At 39.6% G+C, this 20,619-nt stretch overlaps 4 protein-coding genes across 5 annotated transcripts in view; 3 read left to right on the top strand and 1 right to left on the bottom strand.

Moving 5' to 3' along the window:
• The first annotated feature begins 1,626 nt into the window (after nucleotides 1–1,626).
• The window catches only part of LOC139614818 (olfactory receptor 11A1-like), a 101,988-nt gene continuing 82,995 nt past the window's right edge, over nucleotides 1,627–20,619 (top strand). The window contains exons 1-3 of one of the 2 annotated variants that reach the window (XM_071472444.1): nucleotides 1,627–1,944; nucleotides 2,060–2,131; nucleotides 2,751–2,897. The gene's annotated coding sequence lies outside the window, so the exon portion shown is untranslated. Of the gene's footprint in view, nucleotides 1,945–2,033; nucleotides 2,132–2,750; nucleotides 2,898–20,619 lie in introns of both variants that reach the window. The other variant, XM_071472446.1, reaches the window with a different exon arrangement.
• Nucleotides 4,579–5,902, bottom strand: LOC139614829 (olfactory receptor 13C2-like). The gene has a single exon (XM_071472457.1). The coding sequence runs from the start codon at nucleotides 5,884–5,886 to the stop codon at nucleotides 4,960–4,962; it is 927 nt and encodes a 308-aa protein (XP_071328558.1). The 5' UTR covers nucleotides 5,887–5,902; the 3' UTR covers nucleotides 4,579–4,959.
• LOC139614826 (olfactory receptor 13C2-like) lies at nucleotides 7,507–11,810 on the top strand. Its single transcript, XM_071472453.1, has one exon. It carries the CDS (start codon nucleotides 7,507–7,509, stop codon nucleotides 8,431–8,433), a length of 927 nt encoding a protein of 308 aa, XP_071328554.1. The 3' UTR covers nucleotides 8,434–11,810.
• On the top strand, nucleotides 11,860–13,777 carry LOC139614824 (olfactory receptor 11A1-like). Its single transcript, XM_071472452.1, has one exon. The coding sequence runs from the start codon at nucleotides 12,851–12,853 to the stop codon at nucleotides 13,775–13,777; it is 927 nt and encodes a 308-aa protein (XP_071328553.1). The 5' UTR covers nucleotides 11,860–12,850.

Raw genomic sequence — 20,619 nt, 5'->3', positions numbered from 1 at the left:
ACTTCATCACTCTGTGGAGGTCAGTACGCGGGGGCACCAACAGGGGGAATGGGTGGGTCCTTGATGTTTGAGTAGACCCAAAGCTGGATTGAAGCCCTTGAACATGCCTGTCATAATATTACATTTCATGACCTCACATATTCTGTTACCACAAAGGCCAGAGTGTTTTCTATTTTCAGTCCCCCTTTTGTCAACAGGACACCAAGAGTGTGGCCATAGTTCTCAAATAGCATAAATGACTTCCATAACCCAAGTTCCCCAACAGAGTAAAACCCTTACATTACCCACCCTTACTGCTCGTGCCTCGAACGGGGTCTTTTAAGCCACTGAGCGTCCCTGTCCTAAGTGATACACTGGAACACTCAACACAGCCATTAACAGACAGAACAAATCATCATCTGTTGTGAATGTATGTAAAGTAGACTTTTAAATGACCTTTTAATTTTTGCTATTGATAGATAGCCAACGTTAACGTTAACAGCTGTTTTGTAAAACCCAGCCTTTTAAATGTAATTTGCATATATTTGCATATTCAAATAAAAAAGCTTATAACAGAAGAACTGTCAGGCCAAAATACCTGTATGAGACCAATTTTGATCATTTGATCATTTGAAAGATAACATCTTCTAGTTTCCTGAAAATTTGCTTTAGCATGGAAATAAAACCCAACCTGCATCGGTTCATACATAATATTTATTTTTCGTCCTTGCCGAAAAAAAAATCATATTTGATAAAACTAAATTTACTATATGCATATATATTCTATGCAAGAACGATTAAAATCAGCATATCCCGTCTACATCGTGTTGAAAACACCTGTGTGAAATTTCAGGCCTCTAGCCTCTGCTTGGAGCTGTGGACTTTTTATTTTTTCACTGGCGTCCTTAAGCCGCTCTAAAAGGTGCTGGAAGGGAAAACTGTGCGTTTTAATATCATTTAAACCAGCGTTGATCCTTTTTTCATACATTTCCTGCTGCACCCTCTCAGCTGTGAGGTGGGACGGTTCATACTTTTCACAGCCAATCACCATCGGCTCAGAGTAGAATGATTGGCAGCAGGCAGTAACCAATAGCAGTTCGCAGTACGACTGGCAGACGCTTGTCTTTGGGTTTTCGCGTAGGTGCGCTCGCCGTCTTCACCCAGGCCTCCCGGAGTTAAACCAGAACGCATTCTTGCAGAGAAACCTCCAGTGAGACAGGAAGGTAAGAAAAACAAGCACACCCGCTGTCAGGCTGCCGGAAGGCGGGAAAGTGTGCAGTGAGGTGCCTTGGCGTTCCGCTGTTGACTTCAATGACAGTGTTCACAACCGGGAATATATGTAAGAAAAACAGTTTGGTTTTTGGTTTTTTAATCATTGGACACTTACGGACTAAGGGAACATAAATAATGGAGGAGCAGACAGTTAACGACCGAAGGTTCAAAGACCCGGTGGATTTTACCAGGCTCCAGAGACTGAGTTCAGCATCAGGCTCAGTTCCTCTCTTCACCAGCAGCAGCCCTCTTGTTTAGCTTCTGCTTCTAACGCTCCTTTCTCCCGCCGGAGCTAGCTGGTCAGCATGCTAACCAGCTAGCCGGAGCTAGCTGGTCAGCATGCTAACCAGCTAGCCGGAGCTAGCTGGTTAGCATGCTGACCAGCTAGCCGGAGCTAGCATGCTGACCAGCTAGCTCCGGCCGGTTGCCTGTGTCTTCAGGCAGACTCAGGATCCCTGTCGTGCCCTGGATAAGTCCTGCTCAGAGCACATGCTGTAACCTCTTGTACTGTCTGATGAGTACACATCTGTTTATTGTAAATCTGGCTATGGAGCAGCGATTGTGCAGTTAAAGTTAAGAATAGACTTCAGTTACAGCAATACTGAAGGGGAAGCCACATCTCTCCTCACATCTGATCTCAGGACAGCTTTCTGTCCCATAACGGATCTGATATTGCCCGTTGGCATCCATCAGGTAATTTGCTACCAACTTTTGACATCAGTAGGCTATTGCCTCTGGATGCTGGCTTGATAACCAGCTCTGTAGTTCGTGTAATTTTCAAGACTGTGACCATGTCCCGTTGATAAAGGCTGGAGAGGAGAGCAGCACTTTATGGACCTTTGCACTTTGGCATTGAGGATAATTCTGCAGTCTCTGACGGGTGAGTAATTTTAGCCAAAGTGTGCTTGTCAAGCTGTCCTTGATTCAGCTTCCACATTCTGATATTGCAGCATTATATGCATGTGCAGACGTGTGTGTAGCTTAAACTTTAGAAGGAGGTTAACTTTAGCATTAGATAACTACTGCCACAGTATTTTCTGCCTAAGCGTTAAGAGGCAGCAGAAGCAAGGTTGAGACAGAATATTGTTACATTGGCAGCTCAGCTGTTTTCAGGAAACAGCTCAGTACATAACTTGTGTGCATAGCTAAAGAGAAAGAGTGTGTGAGGCTGGCAACCAAGTAGAGAGTTAGCAGTATAGCTTTGCAGTGTAATGTATGTGCACTTTAGGATGTTTGTTAATAAATAAATGGTACAAGTAATTAAGACCGAAGTTCCCGTATCTTTGTGCTTCACAACTACAGTCCAGACAATAACCCCGGAAAGGTTAACAACACTGAGGCCGGAAAATGCAGGATTATACATTGTCAGTTAATGGTAAATATTTCTGTTGGTAAAGTGATTAGATATTCTCAGATACTTAGATATTTTTCCTCCGTACTTCACATTTCATGTGTTTAGCATCAGTTCGGAAGAATAATCCTTAAACTTGTCCATGCAGAAAGGAGAAAGGTGAAGATGTCCAGGTAGAGAGAAGCAAGATGGAGGAGAGGGACTTTCAGCACAGGAGAGACAGGCAGCACAAAACCATGAGATAGGACAGGACCTGAGTTTAAGAGAGATTTGTCACAGCTGCTGTCATGAAAAGGTATGTATTAAGGAGTTGGTTGGCTCTCTCGGCTTGCCTATCTGTACCGCACAGTGTGGTTTTCCAGGGCTGATTCTGATACTGATTATTAGTAATCAAGGATGACAAACCACTGATATTTGGAACTGATTCGCCAACACTAAACTACTGCTACATAAGGACTCCTGCCACAGTGTCCAGGTGTTTCTATTACTTTGTCCACCCCATTTATATCAGTGAAAGTAGACTAAATAACAGAAATACTTATCTGTACAATACAATAATACAATGATACAGCTCAAGAATATCACACACTACATCCTCCAAAATGATCAAACAGTTATATCAAGAACTGTCTAAAACAATTTTAATAAAAACTGAACATTATAACCTTCATGAAGGAGGATTCATTACAGGACTGTTGTATTAGACTGCATCAGTTTAAGATAGGTGTTCCTAATAAACTGCCCACTGAGTGTGTATTAGTTGTAGACTGATAACAGTAACAGGCTGCAAAGTGCCTGACTGGAATGAATTGTTTTCTTTCGGTGCTCTTCTCACCTGGGAACTGCAAATATGCACACTGTTCAGATCTGCTAGTTACTTTAGCTTAGCAGTTGGCAATGGATTCTCTCCCTGACACTGTCCTGCTCTTGTGTCTTGGCTCAGTGAACTTGTTCATCACTATGTGGCGTTTTTGTAACTTAAGGTGTGATGTTTATTACAACTTCAGCCATGTTTGCTGCCTAACCTTTGACTCACAGCCCCACTCACTAACCAGAGCAGCTCTAGTCTGTGCTTGTCTGTGTAAACAGTAGCTTTCAGCTTTGATGGGATATTGCTCATGACGTGTAAACAATCGGACAGTGCTGTGGGCAGGACATTGCTCCAAACCACAGAACAGGGACTGCAGACAGCAGACTTATCAGCTTTCACTAAAAATTGTAAACATGCTTAATATAGGATCTGATAATGGACTGGGCCAGTAATTGTTTGATCCCTACTTTAATGCTCCATTTCATTTCTTCGTTTCTGATCACGTACACAATAGTAATTATTGAGAGTGATGGAGAGAAGAAGAAACCATGTTCTGCTCTACAATCACCCTTCCTGTTTTAATGCAGTAAAAGTCACAATATTTTTCTTTTTCTGTTGTTACATGTTGGGACAGTGTAAAATATGATCATTCATCATAAATGTGCAACTGTGTTAACCAACAGTCATGACCAAGATGGTGACTACTGAAGAACAGATGCTCTGCTCCTGAAGTGTTTACAGTGGACATTGAAACAATGATTGAGGTGCAAGTGAGCTGGAGCACAGAGGACATTAGGTGCAGTGTCTTTTTGGTTTGTGCTTCTTAGTTTCTCTTTGCATCCACAGCTCATGATTGGGACTCTAACCCTCGAGGTCGCCAGGGCACCAGATTTGTTTTGACCGTAAGAATTGCCTTTTGGTTTGAAGCCCTTTCAAACACCGGTGCTGCTAAGGTGAAACCATAGTCCATATATTGTAGACTGTTATTAACATGCAACAGAAAACATACTACACATGATAAAAAAGCTCACTGATTATGCAGGCAAGAAAAGTGAAAAAAGTTAAGTCAGACATTTTTTCCTTTGTGATTTATTTACTATTAAGGATTTTAAATATTGATCTGTGAATGTTTAAGCCTAGTTTTGTACCACTTTGAGTCTGAAAATGTAACATTACAAAAGTGAAACACTCTTTTGTTCATGGCTGTCACTTCAAATGAACATTTGAACAGTCAACACAGCAGGAATAACAATACTAATATGCATGTACTTCCTGATAGCAGGTGTCATTTTTACCAGAAAATTAGATATGACTGACTGATGACTTGGTTACTTCACAGAATAAAATGTTGTTGGATATTTAGATAACTCTAGCAAAAGTATCAATAATGACATTTTTAAAGGTAGTTCTTCTTTTTACTGTGCTTTAGTTGTTGAAATAAAAAAACACCCTCCTCATATATCTTCTCATCTCTTCATTATTCACATCTCCTCACAGCTCATTTTTATTACAATAGAAGGGTTTGTAAATGATTAAATCAGATACATTAGTTTGCTTTGGCTTGACACAACAACCGTTTCAGGTGTTTGGAAATTTCCTTCATCTTCAGACCATATATAATTGGATTACAGAGAGGATTATACATTATTATTTGTAAAGTCATTACAAAACGGGCAGTTTTTGGAAAATCTGATTCCAGTTTAACTATAATGACATCATATGTAAGCAAACAAGAATAGTTCATTAAAACTATCAGGTGAGGTAAACAGGTCTGTGCAGCTTTTTTCCTGACTTCTCCACAACTTCTGTAGGATATTATAAGTATCTTTGTGTACGTAAAAAGTATGAAAAGCATAGGAAATAGTGCAACATTAAGCAGAACAACTAGACCATAGATAGATAGCACTCTTGAACTCACACAGTAAAGATGGTTGGTTGAATTGTTGCAAAAAATTCCTTTCAAAGTAAAACGACAGAGTTTGTTATTAATATTAAGTACAACTGGAAATGCAACATGACAAGCAGGCACAATCCAGGCTGAAACCAGCAAAATACTTAAAGTTGTTTTGCTCATGATAGTTGAATATTGCAGAGGTTTACATATAGACACATACCTGTCATAGGCCATGGCTGCCAACAGTAAGAACTCTGAACAGCTTAAAGAGTAAAATATAAAAACTTGAAAGAGACAAGCTGAATATGGTATCATTTGTTTTTCAGATAAAAAGTCAATCAAAAGCTTTGGGTAGATATTTGTGCTGAAAAGAACAGAATTCACTAACAAAGCTGCAATGAAAATGTACATAGGCTCATGGAGGTTTCTGTGAATCACGATAAGACACACGATGGTAGCATTACAACAAATTATCAGAATATAAGCTGTAAACATGATCATAAAATAAAGATACCTGTATTTGTCCACTTCCACATGACCATCAAGAATTATATATGTTACATTTAATCCAGCATCCATTAATGTCGTCAAACTAAAATTAAACAGATAGAATTATGTGTCGATCAGGAGACTGCAACAATTCATAACTTACAGACAACTACTTTGTGCAATTGCTCTTGGTTTGTGTTTTACCTCAGAATTCAGAAATCTCTGAGTGTGAGCAATGATTTTATCAGACTGTGTCTCCCTCCATGGATCTCATTAAACTCTCCACCTAATATCTACTAAAATGTCAACAATAGCTGGACGCATGAACCCACAGGTCCTCTGAAAAAGGAGAAATGATTATCAATGTTTCAGAGGTCCCACAGCTCGAAACTCAGTTCCAGGGGATAGGAATCTAGAGTCCAGGGCAACACTCTGAACTCTTTCTCATGTTCTGCAAACCATTCCTGAACGAGGTGAGCATTATCCTGTTGAAAAATGGACCCAGGATTTCCTAGCAGAGTGTGGTGCAGATCATCAGATCCCTCCACTGGTTGGTCTTCTTCCTACACTCATCAGACCACGCGTCCTCTTTTGGTTGTTCTTAGGTGCTGTAGGTGCTTTCAACAGTGGACAGGGGTTAGTATGAGTTTCCTGACCAGTCTGTGGCAAAGCAGTCTTATACACAGCAGGGTGTGATGCACTGTGTGTTGGGACACATTCCTCCCATAGCAATCATTAAAATCTTCTGTGATTTGTGGACCACGATGTCTTCTGTACATTCAGACCAGGCCAGGATAGCTTGTTGCCCTCTCTCCTTCCGTTCATCCATCTGCCCTGTCAGAGGTGAGTACGTGGTGACAGCAGGTCAAGCAAAGTAGTCCAGATGTCCTTCTTCCTAGCGTTTTCCAGCTCGTCCTGGGGGTTCTTGAAGCGTTCTCAGGCCAGATAAGATGTATAGTCTCTCCAGCATGTTCTGGGTCTACCCTGGTGCCTTGTACCAGTTGGTTGTCCCCAGAAGACCTCCAATGGAAGGTGCCCAGTAGGCATCCTAACCAGATGCCTGAACCCCTTTGACTGAGTCTTGAGCAGCGGCTCCTCTTCCCCCGGATGTCATCTTTGTATCCTATCTCTAAGGCTGAGACCAGCCACTCCAAAACTCATTTTAGCTGCTTGTATTTGCAATCTAATTCTTTCGGTTATCACCCAAAGCTTATGTGCTAAAGTGAGAGGTTTGGCTTCAGGAGGATGCCCTGGTTTCCCCAATCCAGGGGTTGTGACACTTGGATGGATTGCCTTCCATCTGGTTGTTGTTGAGTCACTCGTTGTCACTAACCTTCTAATATATCCCAAAGCTTGTTTGCTAAAAATGTCTGACTGCTGTTGAAATAGTGTCAAAGACCTTTTTCACAGAAGACTTTTTGACTAGTCATAGTGTGAAAAATATCATGCCTCTAGACACTGTTGACGCCTTAGTAGATTTTTGGTGAAGAGTTTAATGAGATCCATGGAGGGAAACACAGTCTGATAAAATCATTGCTCCCACTTAGAAAGTTGGATTTCTGAATTCCGAAGACAAACACACACCAAGTGCATTTGCACAGGCGGGCTATGAATTTTGACAGTAATCTGAGTGACACATTATTTATGTGGATACTCGCCTATTGTCTAAGCTGTGTTTTATGTGGTTACATTTAATTTTTGACAACATTAATGGATGCTGGATTAAATGTAACATATATAATTCTTGATGGTCATGTGGAAGTGGACAAATACAGGTATCTTTATTTTATGATCATGTTTACAGCTTATATTCTGATAATTTGTTGTAATGCTACCATCGTGTGTCTTATCGTGATTCACAGAAACCTCCATGAGCCTATGTACATTTTCATTGCAGCTTTGTTAGTGAATTCTGTTCTTTTCAGCACAAATATCTACCCAAAGCTTTTGATTGACTTTTTATCTGAAAAACAAATGATACCATATTCAGCTTGTCTCTTTCAAGTTTTTATATTTTACTCTTTAAGCTGTTCAGAGTTCTTACTGTTGGCAGCCATGGCCTATGACAGGTATGTGTCTATATGTAAACCTCTGCAATATTCAACTATCATGAGCAAAACAACTTTAAGTATTTTGCTGGTTTTAGCTTGGATTGTGCCTGCTTGTCAGACTTCAATTCCAGTTGTACTTAATATTAATAACAAACTCTGTCGTTTTACTTTGAAGGGAATTTTTTGCAACAACTCAACCAACCATCTTTACTGTGTGAGTTCAAGAGTGCTATCTATCTATGGTCTAGTTGTTCTGCTTAATGTTGCACTATTTCCTATGCTTTTCATACTTTTTACGTACACAAAGATACTTATAATATCCTACAGAAGTTGTGGAGAAGTCAGGAAAAAAGCTGCACAGACCTGTTTACCTCACCTGATAGTTTTAATGAACTATTCTTGTTTGCTTACATATGATATGATCATAATTAGACTGGAATCAGATTTTCCAAAAACTGCCCGTTTTGTAATGACTTTACAAATAATAATGTATAATCCTCTCTGTAATCCAATTATATATGGTCTGAAGATGAAGGAAATTTCCAAACACCTGAAACGGTTGTTGTGTCAAGCCAAAGCGAACTAATCTGTCTGTGCTGATTTATCCTTTAACAAACCTTTCTATTGTAATCATAAAGAGATGTAAGCTGTTGCTGTCTGATTTAGTTTTTCAGCACTGCCTTTAACAATGTATAAAAGATATTAGCTGCGGGTATTTAAATATCCAATACTGCATTTTTATTCTCTTTAGTAACTTAGTCAGTCATATTTAATTTTCTGGCAAAAAAGAAACCTGTTGTCAGGATTGACATTCATATTAGTTATCTATGCTGTGTTAACATTTGAAAGTTCAGTTTAAATGACAGTCATGAACGAAAGAGTTTTTTTCACTTTACTTTTGTAATAAAACATTTTCTTGCACCTCTGCTCAAAGTGGGGATATTCAAGTGGTACAAATCTGGGTTTAGACCACCACAGATTAATATTTAAAGTCCTAAATGAATAGTAAATAAATCACAAAGCAACTGCCGTCCAACCACTTTTCTGTGACAAAAGGCCTGCATAATGCCTGTTTTATTATATGTTGTATGTTTTCTGTTGCATGTTAATGACAACAATGTAATGCTATATTACATGGACTGTTTCACCTTGGCTGTGCCCTCTCTTTATTTATCCATTAGGAACATCATTTGTGTAAAGGGTCAATGCAAACACAACACAAATTTGGAAAATAAGAAAACACAGTGTAAAATAGTAAATGTCCCTAAAATAGTCCATCAATAAATAGCAGTCGATGAATGGAGTTAGTAAGGTCAGGCCCCAGGCTATCTCGGGTATTAATGGGTCTCGTGGATGTGGGCACAAAGCTTGACATGTCCCTGACTGAAGGTAGATGTCTATATTGATTGTGTAAACTGTATGTAGTATCTGAAGCTATTTGTAGTCCGTCTGCCGTAGATGGTGCTTAATGGTTCCTTGGGGTATTTGTTCTTCATATCAAAGAGGCAAGTCTGGTGCCCTGTTGACCTAGGGGTTTAGGGTGCCCAGCGTGAACCACAATATTGACCAATGACTGTCAATCAAAGCATGAAATACCCCAAAGAATTTACATATTCAGTATTTCCATCAGTATAACTGATGGATCATCAGTATTTCTGATATTTCCATCAGTATAACTGCATGTAGGGATGCAACAGTTTTTTCCACTATGTTTTGCCGAACTTTTATGTTGCATGCCTAAGAGAATCAAGGTGGTACTGGCAGTAGGTTACAGCCGCCTATCATTAAAGCAGTGTTTATACCACATGAGGAGTCTGTTAAATTTTTTCCTAGACAACCTGCTCCTCTTCAGAGTCAACACAAGATTGCCCATGCTGAAGGACCCCTCCATGGGGGAACAGTGTGTTAAGTTCATGGATATAGTCTTTATTGTATAGGGAAATGATTCAGGATCTCTGTTGCTTAAGCGTTGCATTCTGCTGCTCATCATGGGGTAATGTGTGAGAATTTGTAGTCAGCCACTGCACTTGAAACTTCAGCAGTGTCACAGAAGCAAGGAGACCCTCTTTGCTGCCCAGCTCGGACACAAAGCGCATCTTGATGGTCTGTGATACAGAGAGATTGGATAAGGTCACATACAGTGTAACCTGCACTATAGAATAACTATAGACTGAAGTCAAGGTGACTCAATCTAATATGAGTGCAGACTGCAGGATGACTGTATGTAGGCCTAGGCTCATATTCTGACCAAAGCAGCATATTTCCATATCACAGCGCTGCATATGTAGGCTAGTCATAATCAAGTCAGAAGTGGTTTAATTGGAGGCATTATTGTTGAATAAAGGTACTGAGAAAAATTAATAGCAAGTGCAAAGAATTTACGAATTTAATGAGGGCAGACAACAAAAATATATCCTGAGTACGGTATGTTGAACTTCCTTTGAAGTACAGGCCCCCTGGAGTAACCCAGGGCTTGTTGGTAGTAAACAACTATGTTGTCTTGTTTTTAGAAGTTGATATAATCTGTGATACAGTGTGTGAGACAATCACAATGATATATACTGCTATTGTGATAACATGCCAGAATTCCTTCGGGAGGTAGTAAGGCCTCATGCAAACAATCATCCAGATACATGTACATTCTTTCATTGTAATATCTGTCATTAACAAACACTGCCAGTCACCTTCCCTCTTACCACTCTTCCCTCTGTTGTCGGTCTGTATAATCTGGAAACCATCCAGGAAAACAGTGGAACCTGGTGTGAGCCCAGTTCGCTATGTCTCTGTGAACATCAGTATTATGCCACACTCCCAGTCGTCCCTCTGATGCTGGGTTAGCGCCACCAGCTCGTCTTTTTTGTCGTGGATGGATATAAAATTCCCCATGATGGTCTCATGTGGAAGGTCACAATTGTGTTCTGGACGTAAAGTTCTACTAACAGCTGTTCCCTGGTGTAAACAGTGAATCCATGGCTGAACGTAACCCCCTGACCACAGTGTAAACAGTCCAAACAGCAGTGAAAAATCATGAGTTTGATGTTCATCTTGTTGAGTCAGTTTGTTGAACCATGGTAACAAAGGTATACACACAAAGGAGACACAATAGTTGTGGAAAATAGAAAAGAGAAAAGAAACCTCAGTATCAATTTAGAGCTGCCATAACTAGTTGTCACTCATGTGGCGCCATCTAATGTCTTCCATACAGGCGTCATTGTTTCTGGGTGATTTGTTAAAGATTACAATTAATGTTAAAATTTTTGATGTGACAGTCTACGTGAGTGAAAATGTTGAATTTGCTGCCTTGAGAGAGTCAAATTTTCTTGAATAAAAATAACTTAAACCATATCATTATTGTTAAATTTTAAATTAAATGCGTTAAATTATTATTCATTTCAAAATCAAATTATATCCTCATTTGTCCTTCAAAGAAAAACAAAACAAAAGTCTTCATCACCTTCAACAAGCCTCCAAGGATTAGTACTATTTCTTCTCAGCACAGATAATAACAGTAACAGATATGATAATAGTAACAATTTGATAAATAATACTGGGTGTTGATAATTAGGTTATTGTATGTATAGATTGCTGAATGTTATGTTTGTACATAAATAAGTCTGTGGAAGTGAGAGAAAAGAGGAAACGAGGAAGGGGGCAGGGTTGATAATGACAGTAATGATTACAACAAAACAAGAGGAGGAATCACAATCAACCTTAAACTAAAACTGATGCCAAAAATGCACATATTACATTTATTCATTTGGCACAAGTACAAAGTACAAAGCTCCATATTAATCATACCTGATGTTAATCATAGTAAATAATACTAATCACGGTAATAGTAACAATCATCACTATCATTTATTATAATAGCAATCAGAATGTGTATGTGGCACAGATATTGATTAAATGTCATCTTCACAACTAGTGCATGAAATTTTTAATTCCATCACATGGTTCAGTCTACAGGAGAAAGGGAGGGTGGGTGGGGGTGGGGGTGGTGGGTCCCAGAGTCCCAAGTCCTGAGTCCAGAGTCCTGAGTTCTACATGAGACTGCAAGATGTACGAGATAGTAGGAATGCACAAAGTAGGAGATGAAAATGGGGACCAGTACAGGGACGGGTGGTGATGGGTAGTGATGGCCAGGTACGGGCTGGGAAAATTGGAATGATAATGAGAAAAGTCTGTGTGAAATGTGCAACATGAGCAAGCTTATCATAACAGGACCACTGTTCCCGGATAAGAATATACTCAAGGCAGCAGGGATGTCTCCAGATAGGAGCATGAATCAGATAGGCCGTGTACTAATTAAATGATGCAGGAATACAGTGAAAGATACTAGTGTATACAGATCTGCAGACACCAGAAGTGACCACTATCTTTTATGTGATTAAGCGAAGACTAAGATGAAGGTCAAAGCAGTTACAGACTACAGAATGAAGAAAGCACCAAGAGTTGACGCCATCATGGCTGCCTTACTGAAGGCAAACTGATTTTTTTGACAAGACAATGCATCAACTGTTGAAGGAAACTTGTAAGCATCCTGAGAAGCTAGAAGCGAGAGCTTATCATCATATTAGTGCAGACAGGAAATCTCAAAAGAATGAGAGGCATAATATATATGGAGTATAATGGATCATAAAATGGGCTGAAAAAAAGCCTATGGATTGTCTCGTAAATGTAGGCCTCCAGAGCTGATGAAGTTGTTCACATGTAAATGGCTCTTCTGGAGTGGAATTTAATGAGATCCTTAGAGGACGATTACATATTATAAAAACTCTTCCTCAGACACAAACAGTTCACTTTCTGAATTATGTAGAGGAACAGTCATCAAAGGCTGTTTTAAGGTCAGGTAGATGGTCAGGTACATGAATAGGACAGTCTAACATAGGTTATAATTTAATGAAATCACACTGGGACTTTTTTCCTTAGTTTTTATTGATGCATATTTGTTAGACCTTCTGCCTATTTAATTAATAATAGTTAAATATTTGGAGAATGCTAAAATGGGTGACAGATTAAACGTAACATATATAACTCTTGGTGGGTTTGTAGAAGTGGACAAATACAGATATATCTATTTTTTAATCATGTTTACAGTTTATATTCTAATAATCTGCAGTAATGCAACTATTGTGAGTCTTATCTGGATTCACCAAAACCTCCATGAGCCTATGTACATTTTCATTGCTGCTTTGTCACTGAACTCTGTTCTTCTCAGCACTAATATCTACCCAAAGCTTTTTATTGACGTATTATCTGAAAAACAGATCATATCTTACTCAGCTTGTCTCTTTCAATATTTTATATATTACTCTCTTGCTGGTGCAGAGTTCTTACTGTTGTCAGCCATGGCCTGTGACAGGTATGTGTCTATATGTAAACCTCTGCAATATCCAACTATCATGAGAAAAACAACAGTCAGTATTTTACTGCTTTTAGCTTGGCTTCTACCTGCTTTACATGTCGTGGTGGCAGTTGCACTGGGTCGTAAGAAAAAACCCTGTAACTTCAGTTTGAAAGGAATTTTTTGCAACAGTTCAGTCTTGAAATTTCACTGTCCGAGTTCAAGAGTTGTATCAATATATGCTTTGGTTGTTTTGCTTTATGTTGCACTTGTTCCTGTGCTTTTCATACTTTTCACATACACAAAGATATTTATAATATCGTATCGAAGCAGTAGAGATGTGAGGAAAAAAGCTTCACAGACCTGTTTGCCTCACTTGTTGGTTTTAATCAGCTTCTCCTGTTTGTGTGCATATGATGTCATTATAGCTAAACTGGAATCTGATGTTCCAAAAACTGCACGTTTAATAATGACTTTGCAAATGGTTTTGTATCATCCTCTCTTTAACCCAATCATATATGGACTGAAAATGAAAGAAATCTCCAAACACCTCAAGAGGTTGTTCTGTCAAGTCAAGCAAGGCTAAAGAATGTTCATTAACTGTCATAATCATGCAGACATGTGATTCCTCTGATCTTTAGAAGTAATTTAATATAATAATTTCTTTATATGACTGATACACACTAAGGACCACCATCAGTTTCAACAGTGTAGTTTAATTTGCTGCTTCCTACAATTACTTGTCACATACAGAGTTACAGGAAGCCTATTCCCAGTAATCACATTCAAAATGATTGTGGTATCATTATGTTTCAGTGTAATGATGAAGTTTACAGTGTTCATCAAGTACACTGTATACGTGTTTGTGGGTTTGTCTGTTTCTGTTTGTGAACCAAGTCTTGGGGGACCTGTAGTTTTTACATTTCATAATAATTTCCTCTTCAACTTACTAAAGGAAAAATACAAATTAAAAAAATTTAAATTAACATTTAACTAAACCACGTTGTTCTTGCTGTAAACTAAGTGTCATTATTTATGCCCAGTTAACTGTTACTAATAGATACATGAGATACAACCCGCAGGAGCATCTCCTGAATGGTCCCATGAGTGTTGGTTCAGTGGCTGTGATAAAATGTGCATAGTCTGAGCCAGTGAGAACAAGAGGAGATGCATGATCAACAGACTGTAATGGAATACCACTGATGTGGTGATGCTGCTCTTGTAGTTGCTTCACGGGGTATGTGTGCTCTGACAATCCAAGATTCTCTGCAGTGAATGCTCCATTGATGAAATACTGTGCATCCGGAAAGTATTCCCAGTGCTTCGCTTTTTCCACATTTTGTTATGTTACCGCCTTATTCCAAAATGGATTAAATTCATTTTTACCTCAATATTCTACACACAATACCCCATAATGATAAAGTGAAAAAAGTTTGCTTGAAACTTTTGCAAATTTATTTAAAAAAAAAAAATATATATATATATACATAAACATGTACATAAGTATTCACAACCTTTGCTCAATACTTTGTTGAAGCACCTTAGGCAGCAATTACAGCCTCAAGTCTTTTTGAGTATGATGCTACAAGCTTGGCACACCTATTTTTGGGCAGTTTCTTCCATTCTTCTTTGCAGAACCTCTCAAGCTCCATCAGGTTGGATGGGGAGCGTTGGAGCACAGCCATTTGCAGATCTCTCCAGAGATGTTCAATCAGGTTCAAGTCTGGGCTCTGGCTGGGTCACTCAAGGACATTCACAGAGTTGTCCTGAAGCCACTCCTTTGTTATCTTGGCTGTGTGCTGAGGGTCGTTGTCCTGTTGGAAGATGAACCTTCTCCCCAGTCTGAGGCCCAGAGCCCTCTGGAGCGGGTTATCATCAAGGATGTCTCTGTACATTGCTGCATTCATCTTTCCCTCGACCCTGACTAGTCTCCCAGTTCCTGCTGCTGAAAAACATCCCCACAGCATGATGCTGCCACCACCGTGCCTCACTGTAGGGATGGTATTGACCAGGTGATGAGTGGTGCCTGGTTTCCTCACTTGTCACTTGGCATTCAGGCCAAAGAGTTCAATCTTTGTTTCATAAGACCCGAGAATTTGGTTTCTCATGGTCTGAGAGTCCTTCAGGTGCCTTTTGGCAAACTCCAGGTGGGCTGTCATGTGCCTTTTACTGAGGAGTGGCTTCCGTCTGGCCACTCTACCATACAGGCCTGATTAGTGGAGTGCTGCAGAAATGGTTGTCCTTCTGGAAGGTTCTCTCTACTTAAGGTTGCTCTCCACAGAGCAACGCTGGAGCATTGTCAGAGTGACCATTGGGTTCTTGTTCACCTCCCTGACTAAGGCCCTTCTGCCCTGATCACTCAGATTGGCCGGGCAGCCAGCTCTAGGAAGAGTCCTGCTGGTTCCAAACTTCTTCCATTTATGGATGATGGAGGCCACTGTGCTCATTGGGACCTTCAATGCTGCAGAAATGTTTCTGTACCGTTCCCCAGATCTGTGCCTTGATACAATCCTGTCTCGGAGGTCTACAGACAATTCCTTCGACTTCATGGCTTGGTTTGTGCTCTGACATGCACTGTCAACAATGGGACCTTATATAGACAGGTGTGTGCCTTTCCAAATCAAGTCCAATCAACTGAATTTACCACAGGTGGACTCCAATCAAGTTGTAGAAACATGATCAGTGGAAACAGGATGCACCTGAGCTCAGTTTTGAGTGTCATGGCAAAGGCTGTGAATACTTATGTACATATGATGTTTTTTGTTTTTTATTTTTAATATATTTCCAAAAATTTCAAGCAAACGTTTTTCACTTTGTCCATATGGGGTATGGTGTGTAGAGGAAAAAAATGAATTTAATCCATTTTGCAATAAGGCTGTAAAATAACAAAATGTGGAAAAAGTGAAGCGTTGTGAACACTTTCCGGATGCACTGTACCTTTCCGTTGGTTGGTTAATAGGAGAAATTTCAAAGGATATAGATGCTCCAGTCAACTACACTATATCATGTCTCACTGTGCATAGTGACATGATTTCAGGCTGAGTCGTGAGGCCCAAATACTGGATAGCCTGGGGGAGCAGTATAGATCTATCTGCACCATCATCAAGGACTGCATGAGTTGCAAGGGTCTTTTCCCCATTATGGAGACATACTTTGACAACCTTCAGCATGACTTTATGGGAATGGTTAGGTTTGTCCATGTAAAGGAGCTCTGAAGGAGAGGATGTAAACATTACTGTGGCTGGTTTATTTGCATTGGGGTCATTGACATGACGTGCATATTTTTGTGTCCGAGTGTATTACTTTCCTTTAAAATAATTTTAACTAATTCATGACATGCATCATTTTATTCTATAAAACTGCTGTAGTTTGACCATGTTTTCAGTACATTATAATAATGCATATATTTTATATTTTGGCATCTCAAACCACCAAAATGTCAGGTGGCGCAACGGTCCGAGTTAATGAACAGCCTGAGAAAAGTATTAAATATGATATTTTAATAATAAAAAATTCAAAATAAATACTGTGGCATGATTTCATGTTTGAGACATTTCAAATAAACTAAATTCACAAATATTTATAGTTAAGGTGTTTAAGATAATTCAAAAACATCAAACAGGATATTCCATCAGCCACAGGACCCCAAGTGATCTTTATTGATGAGTGAAAAGGTTTGTAGAGCTCTCAAATATTGATAAAAATAGCTCCTTTCAACTCATAGTTGGGCTGGTACACTTTTCATGTCAGGTGGTACAACCAAAGTAAAACTAGGAAAATGTTATTTTATTATAAGACTCTTCATTTTATTAAAAAACTATATGTATGAACTTGCTAGCAAAGGCTAACAGGTGTCTAAGTAGAAGCCTGTTTAATTTGAAATTCGCTGAATCGTCAGGTGGTGTGACCAGGTAAAATATTTATTTAAACCAATAAACGATAGGTTAAACTGAACAAATGGTTGTAAACTATGATTTATATAGCTATTGTATTAAATAGATTAATTTGTATATTTATATACAAGTTTTTCTGTATTTAAATGTAAAATTGGATATTAAAAATATTAATTACCTGGCCACTGAAATGCAAGAATCTTAAATTATAGTTAACAAAAAACTCAACCACAAAATAACAATGTGTTAGCCACTATAGATACACTCAGGTATACTTGCCAAAAATTTCACTTCGAATAAATAGAAGGAAAGTATATAAATTTGGTTGCGCCACCTGACATTTTTCAGGTGGTGAAGTTAAAAATACTGTCAAAAAATGAATTTAAAACTTTGAAATGTTGTAACACAAATAAGGCTTGTAGAAACACATTATTCTAATTTGAAAAATATGCATAATATCCATTTTAAAAAGACTTTTTAAAAAAACATTTTTAAAAGCTTTATTTGTCAGTGACCCATTGACAGAATTGTTAAGTGAAGTGAAGCTCCTTACAGATGTTACATGGTCCTCTCAGAGTACATGTCTCCATTTTATATGTTCTTCCACATTTAATACATCCTTCCTTCTCCTTGATCCATTTCATGAGTTCACTTTTAGAGAGTTTTTTAAATTCTGAACATGAACCAAAAAAGTGGTCTCTGACATTACAGTAGGGGCAATTCTTTCCCTTAGGCTTATTAATATTTACCCTCTCTTTGGTGCAGGCTCTGGGTGTACTGCTCATCTCAGATGTTGTTGACAGTTAGACAGAGGAGACTTGACTAGAGGGCTGGCGTTCTTTCCCAGTACGTGGTCTCTCCTGTTTGTGAAGCTCAACAGCTCTCTCTGATATAGTATGTTTGGCTCTTGCCTTTCACTGTAACCAGGTTGAAAGGTCAAGGACGGAATAAGTTTGGTTTGCTTGCCTGGTCAGAATGCCATGGTTAATACAGTGCTCAACAAATCCATCTCTATACTGGACGGGAAGTTTACTGAGGAGTCTGTCAACATGAGAACCACATCTTAACTCAGATCCATTTGGGCCCTCCAGGGACTGCAACATTTCCACCAGAGCATCTACAGAAAGGAAAAAATGGTCAAAAGCGTCTACATCACTTATACGAATGATGGGGGAATTCAATATTGCTCCAGTTTCACTCTGAACTAGCAGCCTTGGCTGACCATATTTCTCTTGAGGAGCTTGGAGAGCAATGGAATATGGTCTTGCATCATGCATGCTGGATCTGGCTAATTTGTTAGCTTCTGGGTGCTGAAGGGGTTCTAGGAGGATCTGATATTTATGCTCCGACAGATGGGAGTGATTGTCAAGGAGGTTCTCCAGAGCCATTTTCAGGAGGGCAAAATCGCTCTCTCAACCACTCTTAAACACAGGAAGTGAGGGTCTTGGTATTCTTGGCATTTCCCTGGCAGATGCATGGTGGTAAGAAGAGGTTATAGTCTGGGCAGGCGCATGGGGCGTGGGCAGCAGTGTGGCTTGATTGGTAGCTACAGAGGGCAAGGAGGGAGTCTGATCAAGGGCTAGGCTTTGCCGTATTGGCTGAGACATGGGAAGGGTTTGTTGAGGAAGTGGTGAAGTTGATGCCAAATGATCACATTTGATGGGGCAGGAGTAAATATCCTGGAGGGAGGCAGGTCATAAAATGAAGAGGTGGCTACATTACCATGAGGAGATGAAGGAGTAGGAGCGGAGGCTCCAATAGGGTGATCATAATCAGATATATTCTGTCTAATAAAACTAGAAACAAGCTGGACTGACTCAAGCTCTTGTTCTTTAATACGGATGTGTCTGTTCATTTCAATCCATCTGACAATTCTCTCTCTCTCTCCTTGTGTGCATCCTGCTGTCTATATTGGGCAGCTCTGGCGTTCTCATCAATTAATTTACATTGTTCATCAAGTTCCTTGTCCTCCTGTCTTTGCCTTCTAAGGTCCTCCAGCTCATCTCTCTTTGCCTTTTCCTCAAGGATGCTGGCTTGGAGATCACTCAAGTTAGAAGCATAGCTGCCATTGGTATGCTTACTAATTCGGGAGCTTGTAGGGAGACTTGCAGCTGACAGGGTATAATGCGTATAGTAGTCAGGCAGCTGCCTATCCCTTTTAGGTCAAGCCCCTGGGTCATAGCTACTTGAAGGTTTAGCTAATACTTCAGAAGGTAATGATGGCAAAAGGACATGGTCCCCTTTGTGGGAGGTAGGTAATAAAGGTTGAGGTGAAAGGCTAGGCTCGGTTTGGTGAGCAGGTGTAGATGGCTTAGGTAATGTTTAAGACAATTCTGGGGTTGTCCATATTGGGCTGGGTTGAGTCTATTATACCTTGGAATCCATCCACATACTCAGTAGAGGGAGCCTGACCTTCATCAGTGTGTTCATCAATGGGTTTAATGCCATCGGTCTCTGAAGCAGCCATTGTAGGTCACTGTGTGGAGTGTGGCTCAGTCTCCAGCTCGAAGGACCATTTGTTGGCTACTTAAGGTTCTAACTGGAGCCACAAACCACCGGGAAACAAGGGTAACGAATAATCTTCCGTCTATTCTGTTAATTCCATTTATTCAATAGGTGTGTTGATTCCCGGGATGCTTGCCATGGTTTGAGACAGAGAAGAAAGCATTACAATATTTGCCCAACAATTTCATTCTGGCCTTGAAGTCAAAATATTTCAAATACTAATTATCCTCATTTAACAAATAGAATAAATTGATTAAATTATACAAAGTGGAGGAAGTCCTCATCCTGACCTCTATTTATAATGTGGGAGGAGGTGCATTTACAGGGTGAGGGACTACTTGGAGCCTCTTTGTGGAAAGGAGGAATATGAAGTTGGACTTTCTAACACCCAGACTATCTCAGGTATTAATGGGTCTCATGGATGTAGGAACAAAGCTTGACATGTCCCTGACTGAAGGTAGATGTCTGTATTGATTGTGTAGACTGTATGTGGTATCTGAAGCTATTTGTAGTCTGTCTGCCGTAGATGGTGCTTAATGGTTCTTTGGGGTATTTGTTCTTCATATCAAAGAGGCAAGTCTGGTGCCCTGTTGACCTAGGGGTTTAGGGTGCCCAGCGTGAACCACATTATTGACCGATGACTGTCAATCAAAGCATGAAATACCCCAAAGAATTTACATATTCAGTATTTCCATCAGTATAACTGATGGATCATCAGTATTTCTGATATTTCCATCAGTATAATTGCATGTAGGGATGCAACAGTTTTTTCCACTATGTTTTGCCAAACTTTTATGTTTCTTTTAGAAGATAAAGCATTTGTTTCATGCCCAAGAGAATCAAGGTGGTACTGGCAGTAGGCTACAACTCCCTATCGTTAAAGCAATGTTTATACCACATGAGGAGTCTGTCAAATTTTTTCCTAGACAACCTGTTCCTCTTCAGAGTCAACACAAGATTTCCCATGCTGAAGGACCCCTCCATGGGGGCACAGTGTGTTAAGTTCATGGATATAGTCTTTATTGTATAG

Source organism: Trachinotus anak, unplaced genomic scaffold (assembly GCF_046630095.1).
Source record: "Trachinotus anak isolate AG129_WGS33_773 ecotype Australia unplaced genomic scaffold, CSIRO_AGI_Tana_v1 ptg000039l, whole genome shotgun sequence".
Lineage (NCBI taxonomy): Eukaryota > Metazoa > Chordata > Actinopteri > Carangiformes > Carangidae > Trachinotus > Trachinotus anak.
Note: the sequence above shows the minus strand (reverse complement) of the source record. Positions and strands in the feature narration are given on the sequence as shown.

What these genes read in the sequence shown, in the direction of transcription:
- LOC139614829 (XM_071472457.1), bottom strand. Translation starts at nt 5,886, where the DNA reads ATGGATGCTGGATTAAATGTAACATATATAATTCTTGATGGTCATGTG.
- LOC139614824 (XM_071472452.1), top strand. Translation starts at nt 12,851, where the DNA reads ATGGGTGACAGATTAAACGTAACATATATAACTCTTGGTGGGTTTGTA.
- LOC139614826 (XM_071472453.1), top strand. Translation starts at nt 7,507, where the DNA reads ATGGATGCTGGATTAAATGTAACATATATAATTCTTGATGGTCATGTG.